Here is a 22883-nt window from a genome sequence, read left to right on the forward strand (position 1 = left end):
GCACAATTAGTGGTTGACTAAATACTTACTTGCCCCACTGTACCATAGGAAACAAAATTTTTCGAATAACACTTATTGACATTTCAGGTTATGTAGTGAATACAAGGCCTTTTTTTTCTTCCTCCCCTTGATTGTTAATTTTCCCATAGTCCTTGTCGATCGCGGTATGTTGATTAAATCCAGTAGATTAGTTCATGATTCAGAGTTTAGTTCATTCAGTTGATTCGATCCAGGAAAGTGTTTCCTGGGCAGGCGCGTTGTCCAGGTTCTGATCGCATTGTAGAAAAGATCTTGTCCAGGGCACTCAGTGACCAGTTCAATGTCTTTACAGAATGTCACAATACTACTGTTAAAAGTCAACTGTCTGCCCACTTACAGAGCCAAATGATTATCTGTCCTTGTGATGTCTGGTTGAGTTCTGATAGCATTAGCTTCACACTTGGTTTCATTTACAAGTTTGAGTTGTCACACCAGACATTATTTTCCTTTTGTACAGTTCTTATCATGACTGTTACGTGCCAAAGATGGCTCGCGAAAGGCGTAACATAAAACAATCCACACAAATGTACAAGTGGACACAAATTTATTTACACAATAATCAAACTCGCAATGAATATGTACAAAATGCCGAGGAAGCGTGACTTCAGGGTAAGCCCAGGCCAAAACAACAAACAGAAGGAACTACACTTAAACCCCACCCGCTAACTAAACCCTGATCATGTAAAAGGAACAAAGAAAAGACAGCGTCTAACCTAACTTCCTACTCTATACAAAACAGGAGAAAACGGGTTGAACAGAAATGGCGACTTACCCTTACTTGCTTCAGTGCTCTTATTTACAGTGGTGAACAAAAACGATCCAATAACGAATAAACACAAAAGACCTCACCGAAAAAGCGGGAGTGTATCAAACTGGCGATCAAAATGCAAACGAGCGTGAATGGCAAGCAAACAGCTAGCGAGGAGGAACGCGACAGAATGCTGCCAAATTGCGACCTCCTAGAACGTTGACAGCGGCAGGTTTATGAAGCTTGGCGCCTTTTTCTTGGCCAATCAGCAGCGGCGACGTCGTCAGTCCGTCCTGCGTCGATCAGCTTCCGTCACAGTGGGAGGGGAAGCAGCCAGCTGGTGGAGGTGACGATCAGCTGACTGGAAGAATCTCAGAAAATTAACCATTAAACGGCCAGGGGCCGTCACAATGACCAAGAGTTAGATTGAGCCAGCAACATAATCGTTCAATAAACTTTGTTTATACCTCCTCCTAAAAACAGTCTATGACCCTGAGCTGGTCACACCAGGATCTTTGTTAGGATTCAACAAATTAATGTTCATGTCACCACAGACAAAGACATGCTTATTTTTTGTTTTCGACAGAAGTTTTCCTACACATTCAGTGAATAGTTCAACATTGGAGTCGGGAGCACGATAAATACGGCTTATGATTATATTTTTACCTTTTGAGAGAAGGAGCTCAATTGTAATGCATTCCATAAGATTGTAAATCTTAGTAGACATGTCTTTGAATAATGAGCGCTCCTAATGCGTCACAGGTGTGTTGCACAGCTCCGCCCATCCCGCTAAATCATGTGCTGGAATGGAGAGTTTAATCGGCTGAGGTTTTGGCAATAGGGTGGATGTACATCATACAACAATTGGACAAAGTAAGGCACCAAAAGTGTCAATCCTCAACAGGATTCTACGGAATACAATCGTCCTGCGTGCAAAATCTGATGAAGCCAGCATGGATGACAGGCAAAACAGTCATTGGCCTTTGCTTCTCACACCAAGAAACATGTGTGTCTTCATCCCTTCTAATCTTAGACATCAAACTGAGCTGGAATAAGGTTTGTCACCAGTGTGGGTTCTTGTGTGTCTTATTAAGCTAATCATTTGAATGAATCTTTGACCACAAACTGAGCAGGAATAAGGTTTTTCGCCAGTGTGGGTTCTCGTGTGTTGTTTTAAGGTGGCCTTTTGATTGAATCTTTGACCACAAACTGAGCAGCTAAAAGGTTTTTCGCCAGTGTGGGTTCTTGTGTGTCTTGTTAAGTCTCCCGCCTGAATAAAAGCTTTTCCACAAACTGAGCAGGAAAAAGGTTTTTCACCAGTGTGGGTTCTTGTGTGTACTTTCAAGCATATCTTTTGAGCAAATCTTTGACCACAAACTGAGCAGGAAAAAGGTTTTTCGCCAGTGTGGGTTCTTGCGTGGATTTTTAAGTTTTCCTTTTCAATGAATCTTTGATTACAAACTGAGCAGGAAAAAGGTTTGTCACCAGTGTGGGTTCTCGTGTGGTATTTTAAGCTTTGCCTGTGAGCGAATCTTTGATCACAAACGGAGCAGGAAAAAGGTTTTTCGTGAGTGTGCGTTCTTGTGTGACACTTTAAGCTGCTCTCGTGACAGAATTTTTTATCACACACTGAGCAGGAAAAAGGTTTTTCGCCAGTGTGGGTTCTTGTGTGGATTTTTAAGTTCTGCTTTGTAGTGAATTTTTCACCACAAACTGAGCAGGCAAAAGGTTTTTCACCAGTGTGACTACTCATATGCGTCCGACAAGTGTACTTATTAGCAAAGGTTTTCCCACACTGAGAGCATTTGCAGAGTTTGTCGTCACCATGAGATGTCTTATAACCATCATCATTGTAAGGCGAGTCTGACAGAGCGATGAAAATGTCTGCTTGCAATCCTTCTGTTGAATTGCTGCTGCTGCTGCCGCTTGGAGGCTCCGCCCCTCCGCCGGCCTCACTCAGACCATCTTCACTCTTCAAGGGCTCACCAGTCGACCTGGTGATATGCTCCTCCTCTTTAACGCATGGCAGCTCTTCCTCCTCCTTTTTGATTGGAAGTTGCTTCTGTTGACAGGGCTTTGGCTCCTCCTCTTTGATTTGGGGGAGTTCAACATCCTCTTTCAAACCAGGAGATTCTGCCTGCTGCCGCTCAGTACCAAGATATTGTCTAAAACCTGCAAGACACAAGAAAATCATTGATATATTTTATGCACTACCACTGCGTCTTTCATTTTCGCAAAACTTGGAAGAAGATGAGTACAGTGATCGCTTGCGTTTTCGTGGATTCGGTACATGGTGCGGTTTTGAAAAGTATCCACAAAAAAATAGTGGTAAAAAATATGCGGTTTCATTTCGAGCTGCAAGAAACATTGTTTTGCGTATAGATGCGTGCCGAAACTCATCGGCCAAAAATAACTAAAAATGCAATTTCGGTTGAAATGTTTTGAAGGCCAAAAGTTTGCCATCGAATTGTGTGAAGAACTTTAGTCCTCTTGTGATGAGGTTATTAAAACACGGCTTATGGAGCTTTGTACTCGTATTTACACATTCGTGTACGTATATAAAAAAATTGTTCTCATATTTAGTTATTTGTGTTTGTATTTAGGCATTTGTATCGGTAACCAACAAATTCTGACATTGGATTTTTTTTGCGGGTGCGTGAATATAACGTTCTTTTCGACGACTAGGAATCTTGTCTGTGAACTATTCATGTTTACTACTACGTATTAAAAGCGTTAAATGCCGTCATGTCGGACTTGGGGAAGACTAAGCGATCCTCTAATGGCGCATGTGCCGAAACAACAAAACTGGCTGATTGCAGTGTTGTGTGCGAAGCTAATATGTCAGTTTGTAACATCAATAACGTGTTTGTCCAATATTTATTGGTTGAATATAAGCATTTTACTATGATTAAATGTTTTTTATAGGGCTGACAAAATTATCGCGCTAACGGGCGTTAATTAATTTTTTAAATTAATCACGTTAAAATATTTGACGCAATTAACGCACTTGCCCAGCTCAGACAGATTTAAATGACAGTAGAGTGAAAAGCCCACTTGTTAATTGTGTTTTGCGGAGTTTTGCTGCCCTCTGCTGGCGCTTGGGTGCGACTGGTTTTATGGGTTTCAGCACCATGAGCATTGTGTAATTATTGACATCAACAATGGCGGGCTACTTGTTTATTTTTTGATTGAAAATTTTACAAATTTTATTAAAGCGAAAACATTAAGAGGGGTTTTAATATAAAATTTATATAACTTGTACTAACATTTTTCTTTTAAAAACTACAAGTCTTTCTATCCATGGATCGCTTTAACAATGTTAATAATGTTAATGCCATCTTGTTGATTTATTGTTTTTATAAACAAATACAGTCCTTATGTACTACATGTTGAATATATATATCCATCTTGTGTCTTATCTTTCCATTCCAACAATAATTTACAGAAAAATATGGCATATTATATAGATGGTTTGAATTGCGATTAATTGCGATTAATTAATTTTTAAGCTGTAATTAACTCGATTAAAAATTTTTATCGTTTGACAGCCCTAGTTTTTTATTGTCAATGCACTACGCCTGCGTATGCATGAGCCATACAATGTGTTTGAAAATAAAAATACAATATGTGCATTTTATGTAATTTCAACACTTTTAAAGTACAATAAGTCTCAAAATTATTTTTAATAACTTACATAATCATAATCATAATTTAAATTAAATAATAGATATGAAATAATATTAAAATAGTTAATATTTTGTTGTGTCCACAGATAGATTCACCCTATGTTTAAAATGTTTCATCTTATTTCGTTGTTTGTGGAAAATATACACTACACACAAGGTTCAGCCTGAAAAGACTGATGTACTTACGGTTTTGAGCCAGCAGAGGGCAGCGTTCGCTTCTTGGCGTGCATGGGCAATAAGTGTCCGCATTTTAGAGCGAATATGAAATGACCCGTCTGTGCTGTAATGCGAGACGGACGTTGTTAAAAGTATTTTTTTCTTGTTTCAGGTGAGAGAAAGAGTATAATTTGACTGTGGATTGCTTTATTTTAGGATGATTGCGATGTGTACTGTGTGTTAATATTGTTCAGAAACATGTTAACCGTTATACATGTTTATGTATGACTACAGATGTGTTCGTAATGGCGAGCGGACGATTTGTGAATGCTAGTAGTGTCCAAAATGCGGAAGTTAAATGTTTTATCACAAAAACTTTTATTAGGATTTGGGGTTTATTTATTTATAATTATAAATGTATAAGAATTCGCATTTTAGAGCAAATAAGCTATGAGCTGTCTGTGTGCAGCAATGCGAGACGGACATTTTTTTTTCTTGTTTCAGCTGTACAATAAAAATAAAACAAAATTAAATGTGTAGCAACAGACTGAAGCATTTAATCTCTGCCCGCGCCACGCTGCAGATGCATAGCTATTATTTCAACCGACTGCCACACGCATCATCAGACTTTTGCGTTCTCCACTGCCGCACCTGTCCTGAATATTGCCTGATCACTGGCTTGCCAAAGGAAAAAATGTGAGCGCCTCTTACTAGTTTCTCTTTTTAACGTTTCCCCTGTGGCCCTTACGCCCGCCAGATTTTCCCCGAGGTTCTAGCGCCTTTCCCATTGCATAACAATTTTTTCAAGATTTGTCTGCGAGCCAGATGCAGCTGTCAAAAAGAGCCATAGGTTCCTGACCCCTGGTCTTGTTGGTTGTCTATTGGTTTAGTCGTTTTTGTCATCGTTTTTTTTGCTTTTTTGTTCTTTCCTGTCTCTTCATTGTGTGGACTTAAAGTAAAAGGACAGGAGTATCCCACGAAATAAGACTGCTGCACGATGAGATCAGGGGTGGGATTAAATTAGTTTTTCTTCTTCCCACTCCCTGTCGAGCGCAAATAATTTTCCTGAGTGGTATTTACTCATATATTTATTTTCATGCATTATGTAGCCTTTCATTTTTAGTTAAAGCAATCATGCATTCACATTATGGTTCGTTTTAACATATACCATTTCGTGTCATAAAAGCCCAGTTATCTTAGTCCTTTGAAGAACACAAAGGTGTAACATGATTTTATAATCAAATAAGGGGAAGTCACAGACGATCCCCAGAACTGTTGACCAATGGTTTGAATGATAAAAGTAAATGCCCACTAGATTGTAAAATCTGAGGTATGTAATGGTGTCAGATTCTGAAATGTGTGTGCCTCATTCATTAAAACTAAAAAGGCCTCCAGAACAGAAAACGAATGCGCTGCATTGTGAGTACGAGGTCGAGAGCCAATGCCAACATGAGTTATATTGTATTTCGGTGTCTTTGTGCATGCTTGAAATAAAAAGCATTATCATCAAAAGGATATTTCGATTCTTGGTGAGAGCATATCGATAACCTTTTGGCCTACAAAGTATCACAATATATTGCCTTTTTGATATATTTTCACTAGAGGTGGGAATCTTTGGGCACCTCACAATTTGATTACAATTCAGAGGCTACGATTCGATTATAAATCGATTATTAATGCACAACACCCCCTTCCCCAGCTATTACCGTAACTTACCGAATATAAGGTGAACCCGTGTATAACGCGCACCCCAACTTTACCTATAAAATCTAGGGAAAATTCTTGTACCCATGTTTAAACCGCACCCTAATTTTAGCACCAATAAATATCAGTCTTGTGTCTCGAACTTTTATAAAGTAAGCGGTTGCAGCAATTTTTATTTCTTTTGTCAAATATTTAGAAAAATAACTTAAAAAATACAATCTTAATTTTCTGTGGTAAAATTGCTCACAGTATACGATGTAGAAATATATTTCCATTTATTCACAATAATCACACGTGAAAAATGCCCCTTTTCTAACATTCACACTGGCCCCTTTTGTCTTCTTACCAGCGTATGTAATTTGATCAGGGCAGGGGGGTTGTACATTCCAAGCAAGAGACCCTCCCCAGTGGGAAGGGGATAAAAAGAGTTGGAGCTGAAAGGCAGGAAGCACTTTTTCCTTTGTCTCCTGGAACCAGTAATGTCTTCTGTTTGTTTGTCTTTAAGTGTAAGTAAGTCGAGTACATATATACATATTTGACTGGATTCTAAAACTAAAAAATTCCGTTAAGCTCAAGATACTAAATTGATTAAAATGCAAATTAATGTAAAATTAAAGAGTGGACATGGAGGAAACTAGTTGCCAAGAGATATGGTGCGACAGAATAAAATTGTTCACAGAATTCGAATATAAGACAACAGGAAGAATCCCTGAGAGGAGACGGCTTCAGGGGCAGAGAAAAAGGGGGCCGGTGGAGCATTAATCCGTTAAGTATTTTTTATTTTTTGTTTTTTTTTTAACTCAGAACAAGATGGAGAAAATTATTGAACTAGAGAAAATAATCTGATAAGGACATTATAAATTTGCAGAGTTCCTGTCAGAGATAGTTGACACATTTACAGGTTTCACATTAAATTATTATTTATTTATTTGGTAGGGAAAGTGCATATTATTCAACTTCTATTAGGATGCAGATATTAGATGTAAATATGCCAGATGCGAGTAAAAGACAATGCAGTAAAAGACTGACAGGAAAGGCAGAAGGAGTGGATCAAAATGTGGTTTAGATGGAAAAGAAAGTTGAAAGAGTGAAGTGTCGGACGCAGTATGTTAGGTCATTACAGATAGAGGAACAGGAATGTTGAAATGATTTTACAAATATGTGAACTCATATTTGTTTTTATAAACTATTCCATTTTGAGGTTTTCATGTGGATTACACATCATTCTTAAAATTAGGCTGTTGGGTGTGTGAGGTTTCCTGACCTTTAGGGATGGGAATCGAGAACTATGGCCAAAAAACCCGTGTCCACCCACTAACAATCGACTTTTGGTGGCAGTGGGAAAGGTGCAGCGACCCGCCTCGACCCGTGTCAATCAACCTGCCAAGCGACCCGCGTTAAAATCACCTCGGCACTGATCGTCATGCAGTGTGAAAGCAAAACCCCGGGTCAACAGTCAACACCCTAATCTACGTGGTGACGTAGGCTCTTACGTGATGCGTCATAACAACGTGCCAGTCGCCTCCCATTTAACACGCCCCACAACCGTAGTTACACGACTCCTTTCAATTTCAAACCAAAATTCACGTCGCCTACGTTGCACAAGCAGTGTTGATCCTATGCTGCATTTCGACCATTTTGAGGACAGTAAAAAGCATGAAAACAGACAACACAAACGGGAAGGAGGCTTCTATTTTGCTCTGCGTTGTTTACTTCCTTGAACTGAATGAATTCGGTCGCATTTGTCGACGCGCATCTTTGCGTAGTGACGTCTAGTAACCTTATGCACGGCTAAGGAGGGGTGGAGGGTTAGACGGGTGGAAAAAAAAAAAAAAAAAAAAAAAAAAAAAAGACTGCTTTTTTTGTCAATGGGTGCCAAATACCAATTGCTAGTGGGTTGCATCAGGTTGGAAAAAACGCGCGTTGACCTAGGGCTGGGCGATATGGCCTTAAGTACGTATCACGATAAATTGAGCAGATTTACCTCGATAACGATAAATGACGATAAATTCGCCCAAGCAAACTGTTATATAATTTGAAAATTTGAATCAATGCATGGATTACAAATTAAGTTTCTCATTAAATTTATTTACCAGCTTTCAATTTAACAATTGCACATGCAGTCTAAACATTAAGTATTAAAAAAAATCTTGTAAACAATAAGAATTCTTTTGTGAACATTTATAACAGCTTGTATGACTTGAAAAATATCATCACTTGAATTTCATTAAATTCATTCCGCATTGTTATACACTAGATAGTGGCATACGTTTAGATATTTAGAATAGATACAAATATGACACATCCACCCGCCCCCCAGAAATTATACTTAATTAAAAAATAAAATGTTTCACAAACCTTTCCTTTCTTTTATTCGGCTCAATTATTTACATCTTATGATTTTGGAAATCCTTACAGTATGCAATAAATAATATTCCTGTTCCCAAGCACTGTGCTTACTGTACTGTAATTTTTACAAAAAATAAACAATACAATAGTTACTCCCCGTCATCTAGGACGAGCCACTTACAAGACTAGCACTGTCGTGTATTACAAATACTGCTTTGAACACATCTTCACAGACAAAAGCAATGACACAGGTTTCACATAGTTTAATTGTGTAAATCACACTTAATGACGATACGATCTCCTGGTTGAAATAGACGACATCCACTTAATTCTATTGAAGATATGTAATGCTGAGGCAATTTGTCAACTTTACTTTTTAAAAGAAACGTGCACTGTTTATCCAGTAGATGGGGCTGTTGCAGTGTGTCAAACAGTGATTCAATTTAGGGCAATTGTCTTAAAAGTGGTTCATTGTTTCAGAAAGCCTCGGTTTTTCCATCCCTATCTGGAACCCGTCAAGAGTTTACTTAATGTCAGGTGAAAGTTTGGCGAAGCTAACTTAAGCCCGACTTCATCCCGTTTACTTGTAGCGTTAGCCGCTAGCGTTAGCCTAACGGGCTTCTGTTTGATTGGCTTCCTGAAACCCATGTGACTCCAAACGTAAGCACATTGTCTGCTTTCTTAAAGGGGAATGAACATAACCGAACAACACAGAGTCAAAGCGGGATGAAAAGACTATATTTTCTTCTTTTATTAAATCACCGAATTTACCGACATGGTCGAAATTACGTCGGTCATCGTGAAGAATTTCGGTAACGATAAATTTTCAGTTTACCGCCCTGCTCTACGTTGACCCACTAGTTTCAGTGGGAAAGGGACAATAGAGAACCGGTTCCGCGTGTATCAATTCCATGGAATCGTTTTGGCAGATTATTTAACGATTCTCTTATAGATTTCTAACAGTACAATCAATTTCACGGAATTGACGCATGTTACACACCAACAAGCAAGCAAGTATCACTACATGAGTTCTAACAGCAGAACCACCTACCTAACAACCTACTAAGGTACCAGGAGGTGTCGTCGCCGCGTATTGAAACAGTGGTATTCACAAGCCAAGTCATTATTCATGAGACTACTCAAAGAAATGATTTTTTCAAAAAAGTCTATTAATTGGTCTATCATATTCTCGTCGAATACTCTATAAGAAAAATATAACATATATGCATCAAAAATAATCCTAAAAGATTTTATCAGCAATTTTAATACTCCTGTTGGAAAGATTTCATGGGTATGCGTTCGTTCCAAGAGCAGCCAGTCAGTTTCCCGTTATTGTCCCACGTCATCCGCGCAGCGTATTCTGGGACCGAGAATAGGCGTAAGGTGCGCATTTCGAGCAGACGGCCACTTGCTAGTGGAATTATTAATTTTTGTGTGTCCATGAACGGATGTAAGTATTTCCTCTTCATGCCATAAAGTTCTTATGATAAATTAGAGCAGGTATTAGCGCGACCGTTTCGTGTTTTTACTGTCAGCTGGTCACTCCGCTCGTCCTCGCTGCGTGGAGGAGAGCGTTGTTTACATTACATTCGCGTTGCACATTCGCGTGCACTCACCCCCCCCCCCTTTGTGTTCATTACACTGCGAGTCATGTATGTGTGTTATTAACTGCTTTATGGTCAATTTGCATTGTTTATTGCTTCAGCACTAATTTTCTGTCCTTTCAGAACCACACATACTAGTACAGCGATCCCTCGCTACTTCGCGCCTTCAGTCTGTTGCAGATCCGTGTCACCGTCGCTCCCTCCCTCTCTCTTTGCTCTCTGATTCCCCAGGCAAGCACTGCGTGCATTGGAGTTGCTTATTGAGGTTAACGATGGTGACAGATGATTGCGCCGCATATGTCAATCATCGTTTAACTGCCAATAAATGTTAACAAGTTTGATCTTTGCGCGCATACGCGGGTGGGGAGAGATAGGGACGTGCGTGCTTTAATATGTGTTTGCGCCGAGGTTAGAGGCAGCTGGTCCTGCATGATTGGCGGGGTGGGGGCTGGAATGAATGTGCATGTGTATACAAAAAAAAAAAACATTTATTACAAGACAGTATATGTAAATATATATATTTTTAAAATACTACTTTTGAAAAAAGTGAAAAAACATGTCTTATATGTATTTCTTTCCAATGTTAAATCTGAATAAATACATTGTACACACACAAAAAAAAAATTGTTGGGGGGTGTGCTACTTCGCGGTTTTTCACTTATCGCGGCGGGTTCTGGTCCCCATTAATCGCGAAAAACAAGGGATCACTGTATATCCACACATTCCAGTCTTTCACACACATACAAATACATCAATACATCTTTCCACGCATGCTCCCACCTGCTCATTGAGTGATTCTCCAATGCAAAAGTCACCTCCAATATAGTAGACGATATGGAATCCAATTTAGATTTTTAAGGACTTGAATATGCCAAATTTTGCTAAAATGTAATGATTTGGATCACATGCTGATAGAATTTGGGGGTCAGCTAAGACCTAGAGAGTGGGAAAAACGTATTGATTTCAGAACTGGGATGTGAAGAGAAATCCAAGTTGTGTAAATTTTGTTGTAATGAAATTATAGTGGGAATTAAGTGGCCGGTTTCGTCGAGAGAGGCCACAGCCAAATTTAATTGACAAATTACTAAAGAGGGAGCGGACAAATTTGAGAGAGGAAATAAACTTTATTTGGCATTACGCCAGATGAAATAATTCTGGGAAAATTGTAAAATTTGCGATCGTGTAAGAAGGGTGATGGTATATGAGTTACTGTATTTGCCCACCGATGTAAATATAGCATCATTGAATTTGCATATGGGTTAATTGCTTTTTGGAACGGCTTAATATGATTTTAAATTTACATTGGAAAGAACAACTTTCCCAGAATAAGACTGATTTTTATTTTTTCATTTTTGATTTGTCATTTTTGATTTTCTGTTTTTATTTTAATTTGGACTTTTGTTTTTATTTTTGAAGTTTGAGAGGTTTTGATAAATTGAGACTCAAGTACTTTTGTTCGGCCAATAGTTAGTACTGTTGATTTTTCGGTTTCCGATTTTTATTCTTAATTTGGAATTTTTGGCTTTTCATTTCTTAACTTTGAAGCTACGTTTCAAATCATCTCTTTCGCTTTTGAAATTTTGTAAAACTAATTTTTGAGGCTAATTTCCATTTAACATCTTTGCTTTTTCTTTTGCAACTTCGGTAAAACTAATTTCTTATTTAGTTTGTGGTTATTTTTAAGTTGGAATAAAAAGAAGATATTTTTTTTACAGGTACACAATAATTATTGGTCCGATAATAGGAATTATGACGTCATCCCAATAAATCCAATTAGAGCTGAAACGAGTACTCGAGCAACTCGAGTAACTCGAGTTTAAAAACTGATCCGAGTAATTTTATTCACCTCGAGTAATCGTTTATTTTGACAGCTCTAAGCATCACGTTTTGCTCGGACTACTTTTAATGCGGGACAACGCGCTGTCACGTGCGGAGAGGAAGAAGGAAAACAAAAACAAAAAAACTTACTGCAGCTGACAGCCGCCACAAACGACGCCGACGTTGCCAAATACTAGCCCGCACGATGCTACGTTGGTAACAGCTAGCGTCTGATGCATCTCATAAAGATCACATGTATGTTGAACTAGATGCGCAATGACAGACTCGGCCGCGTCTGGGCAGCGTTATTAAACAGCCGCCATCTTAAAGCAGTACAGCGCTAAGCGCTAGTAAAGAGCGCTAAGCGCTAATAAATAAAATTAACGTTACTGTCGCTACTAGCTCACGAAAAGTTAGCCCTGCGGAGGGCTAGGTTTCAATTAATTAGGACCACTGTCGATGCGTGGCTAACGTGTCTTACATAAAGGCTTTAACATAACATAGCATTGTGGAGTGATGAGGGTGTAAAATAAAAACTTTATCATGGTAACTATCAATTTTAGCTCAGTAGTCATTGCTGGATAAAACACCAAGTAGCACTGGTCCCTAATGTGCTCCAGTACAGCCTGTATCATACATTTATTTTGAACACTGCAAAAACTCCAAATCCTATCAGGACTTACTGTTTAGACTAACTTAAAACTTAACTAGAACTTAAAAATGGCTTGACACAGAGAAATTCAATTGAAACACGTGGGAAAAAATCCTAACTTTTAAGTGATGTGTGTTATCAAGCATAACGGCATTTTTAGGTAATATATATATTTTTTAAATAAGATCTAAAAGTTTTTTGAGTGAAAGCAGTGAATGTCTTTTTTTTTTTTTTTAATTCTAGCTACATCTGAGATGCAATTGTTGGCTGTTTTCAACAATATACATTGAAAATAAAGACATTGATTGACTGAAAATGGTTCAAGATTAGATTAAATGTCTTGTTTTCTCATGTATATTTATAATTGCTCTTCACCTAAAAATATATTTGTTTTATCCGATTACTCGATTAATCGATAGCATTTTCAGTCGATTACTCGATTACTAAAATATTCGATAGCTGCAGCCCTAAATCCAATAACATTATTAATAGGACCGATAATATGCGTATATTTTTTTGGGGCACAGTGCTGGCGGATTGGGTTGTGTGCGTTTGTTTCAACTCCTGTTTTGCAAGTACAACATATTAGTGACTGTGTGTGGTTTGGGAGGAGGGAGTTTTTCAACAAATCGAGTGCTCCCTTTCTGTGACGTAATGCTTAAGTGACGGCAGTGTGCCGCACGGCTGGCTAGTAAACAACAAGCATGGCATCGGTTGTGTGGGATTTTTTTTTTGTAATTGTTGATGGCGAACGCTTCACTTGCAATTTGTAACACATGCAAAGCCTAAGTCCACGAGGAGGGGAAAAGTTGTCGAGCTACAACACATCTTAATAAGCTACTTAAAAGATCACAATCGCTTTGATGGTGTTTTAAAAGAGTACGAGGACGCACGAGCTGCGAATGAAGCTGCCCATCCCAGGTTCATCATTCCAAACCGCCACCACTTTTCAAATGAATGTTTACCGGCAAATTATAATGAGATTGCCACTCTCGTCTATACTTTGATCGGCAACCATGCACGGCACATGACATGACGGCGCAGTGGCTGGATAAGGATTTCGTACCGTACAGAAAAGAAACCTCATGCTTCATTGAAAATGGATTCACTCACTGCCGTTTATATGGATTCTTATAAGACAAGCCATTATTGCTTTTTGTTCTACCATATTTCATAATGAGGAATGCGCTTTCACTAAATTTATAACTTGTTTCAGTGTCATAAGTATTTACTTTTGGATACTGTGAAGAGTCTTAATGCACTTTTTGTTTCAGTTAAATTTATCAACATTTACCAGTAGGGATGGGAATTGACAGGATTTTTCCGATTCCATTATCGATATTGCTTAACGATTCGATTCTTTACCGATTCTCTTATCGATTCTAATTTGGGGAAAAAGAAGAACAAAAGTTTTGATTGGCGTCGAGTTTGTTTAATCAGAAGTCACAACCTTACAAACTCACAACGAGGTCAAAAGAGGCCCAAAGCCTCAATGTTAACTGTGGCAATATGTGGCAAATACACAAGAATGTGTAACATTTTACTGAAACATTTTTCTAATAAAAATAAAAAATATTGGTATATTTTGGCATATTGGTCGTATTCCCTCCCGATGTCGTTATCTTCACCTTGCAATGACCAGGCATGAAAATGGGTCAGGGGTTAAAAAGGTGACAAGGGTGTGGAGGAAATATGTTCTGCTAGGGCTGTCCCAAACGACTAATTTTCTTCCGATTAGTCAGTCGACTATTTTTACAATTAGTCGACTAATAAATAAATATTATATATATATATATATATATATATATTATTTTTTTTGTTACTAATTTAGCAATGAAATTTTTGTTGACGCTTATTAATTCACGAAAACACTTTGGAATACTTAAATTCTTTATTGACGTACAAATAAACGTAAATAATAATTAATCACACAAACAATGAGGTAAAATGTTGCATTTACTAGTGCAAACGAACGGAATGTAAACAGATTCAGAACACTGACTTCGCCTTTCCAACATTATTCAAAACAATTCTTTACAAAAATTTTGCATTATTATTATAGTATACTACTATATATTAGGGATGTCCCGATCCAGATTTTTGCACTTCCGATCCGGTACCGATATTGTTTTGCACTTCCGATCCGATACAGATACTGGCCGATACCAATACCGGCCTACCTTAGTATGTGTTAAAGTTTAAAGTTATTTAGCCTCCTTACTTAGTTGTCAGACTCATGTTGAAAAAGTAGTACTCTTAGTACTCTTGATAACAACTAGCCAGCTGAATTAGGTGAGTTTAAATAACACACAACGGTTGGTAACAAGAAACTGACCTGGTTATTCAGTGACAAACACAAAACGTTTTAAATAACAAACAGAAATGGCATAGTCAGTCAGTAAAACGTGCAAATAATATTGTAAACTGTCTTAAAAAAGCAAAACACACAAACAACCTCAGTGGAAAATCCCACAAACCCCCCCAAGCTATTAGATGCTTTTAATGTTTCTTGCATTAGTTACAAAAATTGTATAAAAAGCCTCTCAGGTTTAAATAAACAACTATTTCAGTATCAAGTTAACATTTTAAAACAGTAAATAAAATACTCAAGTCCCCATTCTGTATCAGCAGCTTTACACTACATTCATTTAATTTTGGGAATCAACTGTTTAAGTTGTTAAAATTGCTCCCATTATTCCATAATTTCCCTACTGTCTACATTCGACATGTGAAAGTTTTAAAACTGTTTTGAAGATAGATTCAAATCATGATTTTGCCGATTTAGGAGTATTTTAGATAAAAAGTTAATTAGGTTCACTTGGAAGGTTTACAACAGCCGACTAGGGACGTCTCCTGCTTGAAGATGGCAGCTGTTTACTAACGCAACTAGTTTTCAATACTTCAATGTTGCTAACGCCGTCGAGTCTGTCATTTTGCATCTAGTTCTATATACATATGTTATCTATTATCTACAGTAAAACGATGTTGACGTAGTTTGTAGCGGCTGTCAGCAACAGTCAGGTATTCTTGTGTTTTTATATCCAGCGGCATGAGTTGAGCTGAAGCCGTGAGTTGAGCATTGGCATTACCCGGGTCTATAACAAGCACGATGTTTACTCTCGGGACGCAATGCGGTCCATTTCTCATTGCGTCCCGAAAACCGCGCTGTGTATTAGTTCTGCTTTACTTGACATATTTCAATAATCGGAATTTGGATGTTTGTGAATCATTCTCGAATCTTCTACGGCCTAATCGCTCAAGGATGTAATGACGGCTGGGCATGTTGTACCGTGGGTCTAAGTGTTGGATGGTGTGTCTTTACTCATGAGAGATAATGGCTCGTCATCCAGACTGAATTCTTCGGCAATTACTCTTGTTATCGCCTGGGCTTTGGGACTGTCGAGTGCCAGTTTGTCACGCAGTGTTAGTTGCGTACGACCTTTCTTTTTGTCTTCGGTTTTCTTAACGTACTTCTTATATTGTTTGTGGTGGTATTTCGCTAAATGCTTGATTAGGTTGGTTGTATCAAAACTTCTTACAGCTTTACCACCACGCTTGACATTATTGTGGCATATGTTGCACTCTGCCTCTTCGTCTTTGTCGTCCTTTAAGGTGAAATGATCCCACACAGGTGACATTTTTACCGATAAAGTCTCTCGGTAAATTGGGAGACGGTAATGTAAATGTAGTGTGTCGAAGGTGTGCCGTAAAATGCGGACCGGATTTTAGGGAAACCGAAGCAAAAACTGGAATGGATTATGTAAATCGGTGCGCTGGAAAACCGGACCGGACTTTAAAAAAAAAAAAAAAAAAATTTAAACTGGATCGGAAGTCTGGATCGGAATTTTTCCGTGTTGGCCGATCCGATACCGATGCGCATTTTTTTGCCCATATCGGCGTATAATATTCATTACCAATCATATTTTTCAAAAAGGGTGTCATTTCCAAGCTATTCTTAGTGTAGAATCTGAATTCTGTAGTATTATAGTATTTACATATTATAGTATTAATTCTGAAGTATGTGGGATTAACTCCAGAAATCGTTATTTATATGAACGTGACGTGCTTTTATTTTGAAATGTACACCAGAAGTCCGTTCGCTAAACTAACAAAACTAACAGCTTCACACTCCGCAAAAAAAAATTTTGGTCATTGCTTGTGGTGTCACTGTCACTCGTAACTTTTTTTTTTTTTTGTCTCAATTTTTTCATTTGCAAATGATGTTAACCAGCGATTTTTCATGTTTGAAGTGTCACCTTTTAACCGCAAGTTTGCATTTTGGAAAAGACTGCCAATGTTTTATAGCAGGCTAAAGTAGGTTGTTGTTTCCCCCCCCCCCCCCCCCCATTAGTCTCAATGTAGCAATGCTAACGCTTACAGTGTTTAACCCTTTAACACCGAACGTGTCTGCAGCGATGCGTTTACGCATATCGTCTTTGAAGCTTCGTCACGCTGTAATTACATCACCCACGTGCCACTGGTTGGTCTCATTTGAAAGTGCGGAAGTTGATGTCCACACCAGTTTTTATTTGAAGTCAATCGACCAAGAAAAACGGGAGATAATGTCATTCGAGTTTTATAGTTTTATTGCACTCATAAATATGCATTAAAATGCTGCATGGACCAAGTATATATCTCCATATTTCCATCATTTCTTGCCCTTTTTCAAAACCGAAAGCAGCACAAAAGACTACACATCCCAAGAGCCGTTCTGGTGTCAAGAAGGACGAACCAAATGTGATAATTTTTAATAAATTTCCGAACGAGGCGCCAACTAATGACAGGGAGGCATGCGACGCAAGCAACGGCCGGTTGGTTTGAGCGAGCGACTTTGAAACGTGCAGAATGAATATAAAACTACATTTAGCGCAAGCTAATGCATTATTTCATTAACTCAAGGAAGATGAGCCGTATTTGTTGTCTTTTTCTTTGCATGAGTCGGCATCTCGGCGAATAGAGGTGACAGCAGCACGCAAACGGCGAAGAGTAGGCTGCGTGACGTTCTGTGTGACGCAGCTCCGTGACCTGTTCAAGCTTTATTGAGTGCGCAAAAAAAACAAAAAAAAACTTTATTGGGTCGCATGCCTGTAAATTTTGAATTGAACTGAACTACTTGTCAATATTTTTTTAAATACTTTTTTTCAATGTTATATTTTTTCTTTACTATAATCTTTTAAATTTTTATGTAGATGTGTGTTCGAGAAACTTGATTGCATGTAGGTATATACTTTGATAAGGTGATGGGTACAACACCTAACTTCACAAAGAGATATCCTCCAAACCCTTTTTGTGTTAGATGATATATATAATTTTTTTCCTCACTATTTTGCACTCTTTATAACCTGTTTTGACCATAGTATGTGTAAAGGCCAAAAACGCCTATGACCATACCTGCTGTTAGTGTTGAATTGTCAAACATAAAACTATTCAATCTTATTTTTTTCTATTGAATGTTTATCCTAACAAGTTGAATAAATATGATCAAGCTTCAAAACGTTTGGTTAAGCATGTTTGGTTGTCAGTGGGACGTCAACATTACAAATTTTGAGGATTTGGGATTTTTTTGTCTTTTTGGGTCCAAAATGTGGATTAAAATTGGTCAGTGAAGAAAACAACACTTTGGACATGAAGTTCAAGGTGTCCTGAAAAAAGGAACCCAACTTGGCCATTGTAAACAATTTTTTCTGTGAAATATAAAGGCAACATCAAATGCATGCAAATTCGGCCAAAATAGGCTTAGGTGTTAAAGGGTTGATATACACGTGTTTCCTTATTTTGTACGTCTTAACTGTAATCCTACGGCGTTTTGATTACTAATAAACATCTGTGAAATGAACTGGAGTCTAATAGTTATCTACACGCACACACAAATGTATGCATGCACGCACGGGTTGATAAAACGCAGCCGTGAAAATTATCGCCCTCATTTTTATTTATCTTGCGACAAATGGACTCATTTCATATTGCGACAGGCTTAGCAACTTTGATAAAACATGTCGTTAGTTAGTTAGATGGAATTATGACCTCTCTCTTAAAAATGTTCTCCTCGGATCTACACAACTCAAGTATGTTGCAACTCGCGAGACGTTTGTTTACTTCCGGCTGTTCCCTTAACGAAACTCTTCCCCCTGGGAACTACACAACTTGCCAACATTAGTTCCGCAGGTGAATTCAGTTCAAACTTGCTACAACTCCTTACTTTGTGAAAATTATTACCGTTGAAGGAAAAGACTCGATTCTTCCATGTTACAGGTTGTTTTATTCTTATTACGAGCAGGAGATGATGACACAGAATTCGGGAATAAAAAAGAACAAAGAATTTACACTTAAAGACAAACAAACAGAAAATACATTACTGGTTCCAGGAGACAAAGAAAAAGTGCTTCCCGCCTTTCAGCTCCGACTCTTTTTTTTCTCCCCTTCCCAGAAGTTGCAAGACGTACGTTGTTACTTTGTGAGTTTCAATTAAAAAAAACACAACATGGCTTGGCTCCGTGGTTCGACACTCCCCTCAGACTCCTGTCCTAGCTTGCCACATGGTCAACATTTATATGAAGCGGATCGCAGTATACGTTCTCATCAAGACAACATCGCTGCATGCCGGCATGTTGCGACGACAATGTAAGAAAAATTTGCTGGTAAATAATAGACGAATAGTTCAAAAAAAACATTTTAATGTTATTAGATGTGAAAAATATCATCATTAAAACAATTATTTACAACATGAAAATTGATGATTATATCACTGTCATTCGGATTAGGTAATATTGTGCTGGTCCATGCTTACACTGGAACATGAATCATGATGAATCTTTCGGTCTCCGTCCCTGTACCCGTATATAACGCGCACGCATGATTTTACAAGTCAATTTTGGGGAAAAAAATGTGCGTTATATTCGGGAAATTACAGTAGCTGCTTTTAATGTTTCGGACATTAGTTACAAAAAGAGTACAAAAATCCTCCCGGGCTTAAATGAACTACTATTTCAGTATCAAGTTAACAGTTCAAAACAGTTCGTAATATACTCAAGTCCCCATTCTGTATCAGCAGCTTTAAACTACATTCAATTAATTTAATGCTGTCAATTAACAGTTAAAGTTGTTAAAATTGCTCCCATAATTTCCCTTCTGTCTACTTTCGACATGTGAAAGTTTTAAAACTGTTTCATTATTTAAAGATAGATTCAAGTCAAGATTTTGCTGATTTAGGAGTATTTTAGGTAAAAAGTGAATTAGGTTCGCCACAACGGAGCCTTCCTGAGAAGTCTACTGCTTTAATATGGCGGCTGTTTACTAACGCCGGCGAGTCTGTCATTTCGCATCTAGTTCTATATACACATGATATCTACCGTAGCATTATGTGGGTGTAGTTTGCAGCAAGGTGGGCAAAGTTTGTAGCAACTGGGTGTTGTTTGTACTGGCTGTCTGACTTTTTTTAATCGAGCGGGATGAGTTGTGGTGGATGTTTACTCTCAGTCCGTTCCTCATTGCCTACCGAAGACCGCGCTGACTGTGTTTTATAGTTCGCTTTACTTAGCATATTTAAAGAACCGGAATATGGATCTTTGTAAATCAGTCTTGAATTTTCAGCGGCCGAATCGCGAATAATCTAAGAATCAGAAATTTCACACACCTTTAACTGTCACACCCCTATGAGTAAATGTTCCACTTGATTTGGTGTGGTTGTTTGCACTACTCGGTGTGTCTGTTCGACACTTGTAATTGCACGTAATATATTTACCTCATGTACCGTATTTTTCGGACTATAAGTCACGTTTTCTTTCATATTTTGGCTGGGGGTGCGACTTATACTCAGGAGCGACTTATGTGTGGAATTATTAACACATTATGATATAATTTCACATGTTATTTTGGTGTTTTGCAGTGACACTGATGGTTTTGTAAAGTTGTTAGCATGTTCTTATGCTATAGTTATCTGAATAACTCTTTATAGCTATGGCCACGTTCGCGTTCTGCCTTTGGCAGTGTATGTTCAATTGTATTATTGACTTTTTTATCTTGAAATGGATGCATTTAGTTTGTGGCGCTTTCACGCCCACGTGAGGGCGCACTCGCACTTGTTTACGTGAAGAAGAGTGCTCACACGCCAGAAGAAGACGGACAGCTACGTAGCTCTGAGTGAGTAAGTGAGTGAGTGGGCGAGTTAGCGAGAGAGAATAGACGGCTGCGAACCTACTTTCATTGTTTATGCTTTTAAATCATCTCTACAGAGGCAACGCCTGCGTGTATCATCTTTTCTATTGTTGTTGTCCACCCGCGATCGGACACTTAGAGCCAGTTGTGTGGTTGTTTGAACGTTGTGCTAATGATAGCGAACGCATGCTAACCTGTTACTTATTACTAATAGTACCTAATTATCATTTATTTACGTTGATGCGAACCTGTTTTCTTTCGAGGACCAAATTGATTCAGCAAATTATACGGACGTCCAGCATTGTCTTTTGGGAGTTCGCTGTATAGCCAGGACCGAGCTGTAACGTAGGACAGCATATTCACATTTCGTTGTTCATACACAGTACACTGTACATTTATTTAGCATGTAGTTCTCTATTGTATTTTTATGTTAAATTGCCTTTCAACATGACATGTCTGTTCTATGTGTTGGATTTTATCAAGTAAATTTCCCCCAAAAATTCGACTTATACTCCGGTGGGACTTGTATATGTTTTTTTTCTCTTCGTTGTTCATTTTATGGCTGGATCGACTTATACTCAGGAGCGACTTGTAGCCCGAAAAATACGGTAATTACTTCAAAAAAAGCAATTTGTTAACATAGAAAGAAATCTTTCAATCTGCAAACAATAGTCAAGTCTTGGCTGTGGCGCAAACCTTAGGTTGGTTCACGAGTCCTTTGCACAGCTACTAAGAAAGCAAATCTACTATATTAGACTGAAAGACATTTTCAGACTTATGAGAAGGATTTCGTTTTCATCCAAAGAAAAAAAACAATGCTTGGGATGACCTTCAATGTGAACGGACTCCTCCTCCTCCTTGATGTATGGCGACTCCTCCTTGACGCATAAAGACTCCTGGTACTGGAGACAATGGGCTTGGCTGCCATATTGATCTGCAAGACCACAAACAAATCTTATTTCTTCATTTGCAAACTTGTGTCCCCAAAGTGGTTTTCTGTTGTTTTGTAAATAGTTTCAGTTCCAGCTTGATTACTGTCATACTATTGCTCCAATTAAGACAAAAACTTTGTCAAGAAAGAAGAGGTCACCCAGGAGAAATGCCACACTAGCTTTAAAACAAAAGCAAGATTGCAGACGAACAGAACGCAGGTGGCGAAAAAACAAACTCCTAGTTCTTTATGATATCTACAAAGAGAGTCTTCACAAATACAACCAGGAACTGAAAAATGCTAGACAGTCATATTTTTCAGAGATCATTAGTAGAAACACCACCAATACATGCACACTATTTTCTGTTGTTGACAACCTGACAAACCCACAAGCATCAGTACCTCAGGAAATGGTATCTGAGGTGTCCTGTAATGATTTCGCAGAATTCTTTACACACAAAGTACTGAAGATAAAACTGTGTGCAACTCCAGATTAACAATTGTCCCACTAAATGCCTCCCAAAATGTCCCCCACTTCAATCTTAGACAGTTTAGCCTCTTGGAATATGCCACGTTAACAGAAATTGTGTCAAAATTAAAGCCCATAACATGCTTCCTTGACATCCTTCCTTCAAACTTTTTCAAAACTGTTTTTCATTGCATAGCACCAGACGTACTTCAGATTATAAATACTTCTCTCCAAACAGGAGAGTTTCCACAGACTTTAAAAACTCTAACACTAATACTCTAATAAAACCTCTTCTAAAAAAAACTAATCTGGATGCCTCAACCATTAGTAATAATAGGCGTACATCAAATCTGCCATTCCTGGGGAAAATTATCGAGAGAGTGGTGTTCAACAGATCCAGGCTTTTATGATGCAAAACAATCTTTTTAACTCATTTCAGTCTGGATTTCAGACACAACAGAGCACCGAGACCGTGCTTATCAAAGTCCTAAATGATATTCGTCGGAATACCGATGCAGGCAAATCATCTATTCTGCTACTATTGGATCTCGGCGCCGCATTCGACACGGTTGA

General features: G+C 38.2%; 1 protein-coding gene across 1 annotated transcript in view; it reads right to left on the reverse strand.

The window, feature by feature from the left end:
- LOC130927871 (zinc finger protein OZF-like) overlaps positions 1-22883 on the reverse strand; it is a 34056-nt gene continuing 11173 nt past the window's right edge. The window contains exons 2-3 of the mRNA XM_057853971.1: positions 21740-21844; positions 1-2959 (exon numbers count right to left, since the gene is read on the reverse strand). Of these exons, the coding sequence (XP_057709954.1) occupies positions 1824-2959; positions 21740-21844 (1241 nt within the window). The 3' untranslated portion in view covers positions 1-1823. The remainder of the gene's footprint in view (positions 2960-21739; positions 21845-22883) is intronic.

The sequence above is a fragment of the Corythoichthys intestinalis genome, chromosome 13, assembly GCF_030265065.1.
Source record: "Corythoichthys intestinalis isolate RoL2023-P3 chromosome 13, ASM3026506v1, whole genome shotgun sequence".
Lineage (NCBI taxonomy): Eukaryota > Metazoa > Chordata > Actinopteri > Syngnathiformes > Syngnathidae > Corythoichthys > Corythoichthys intestinalis.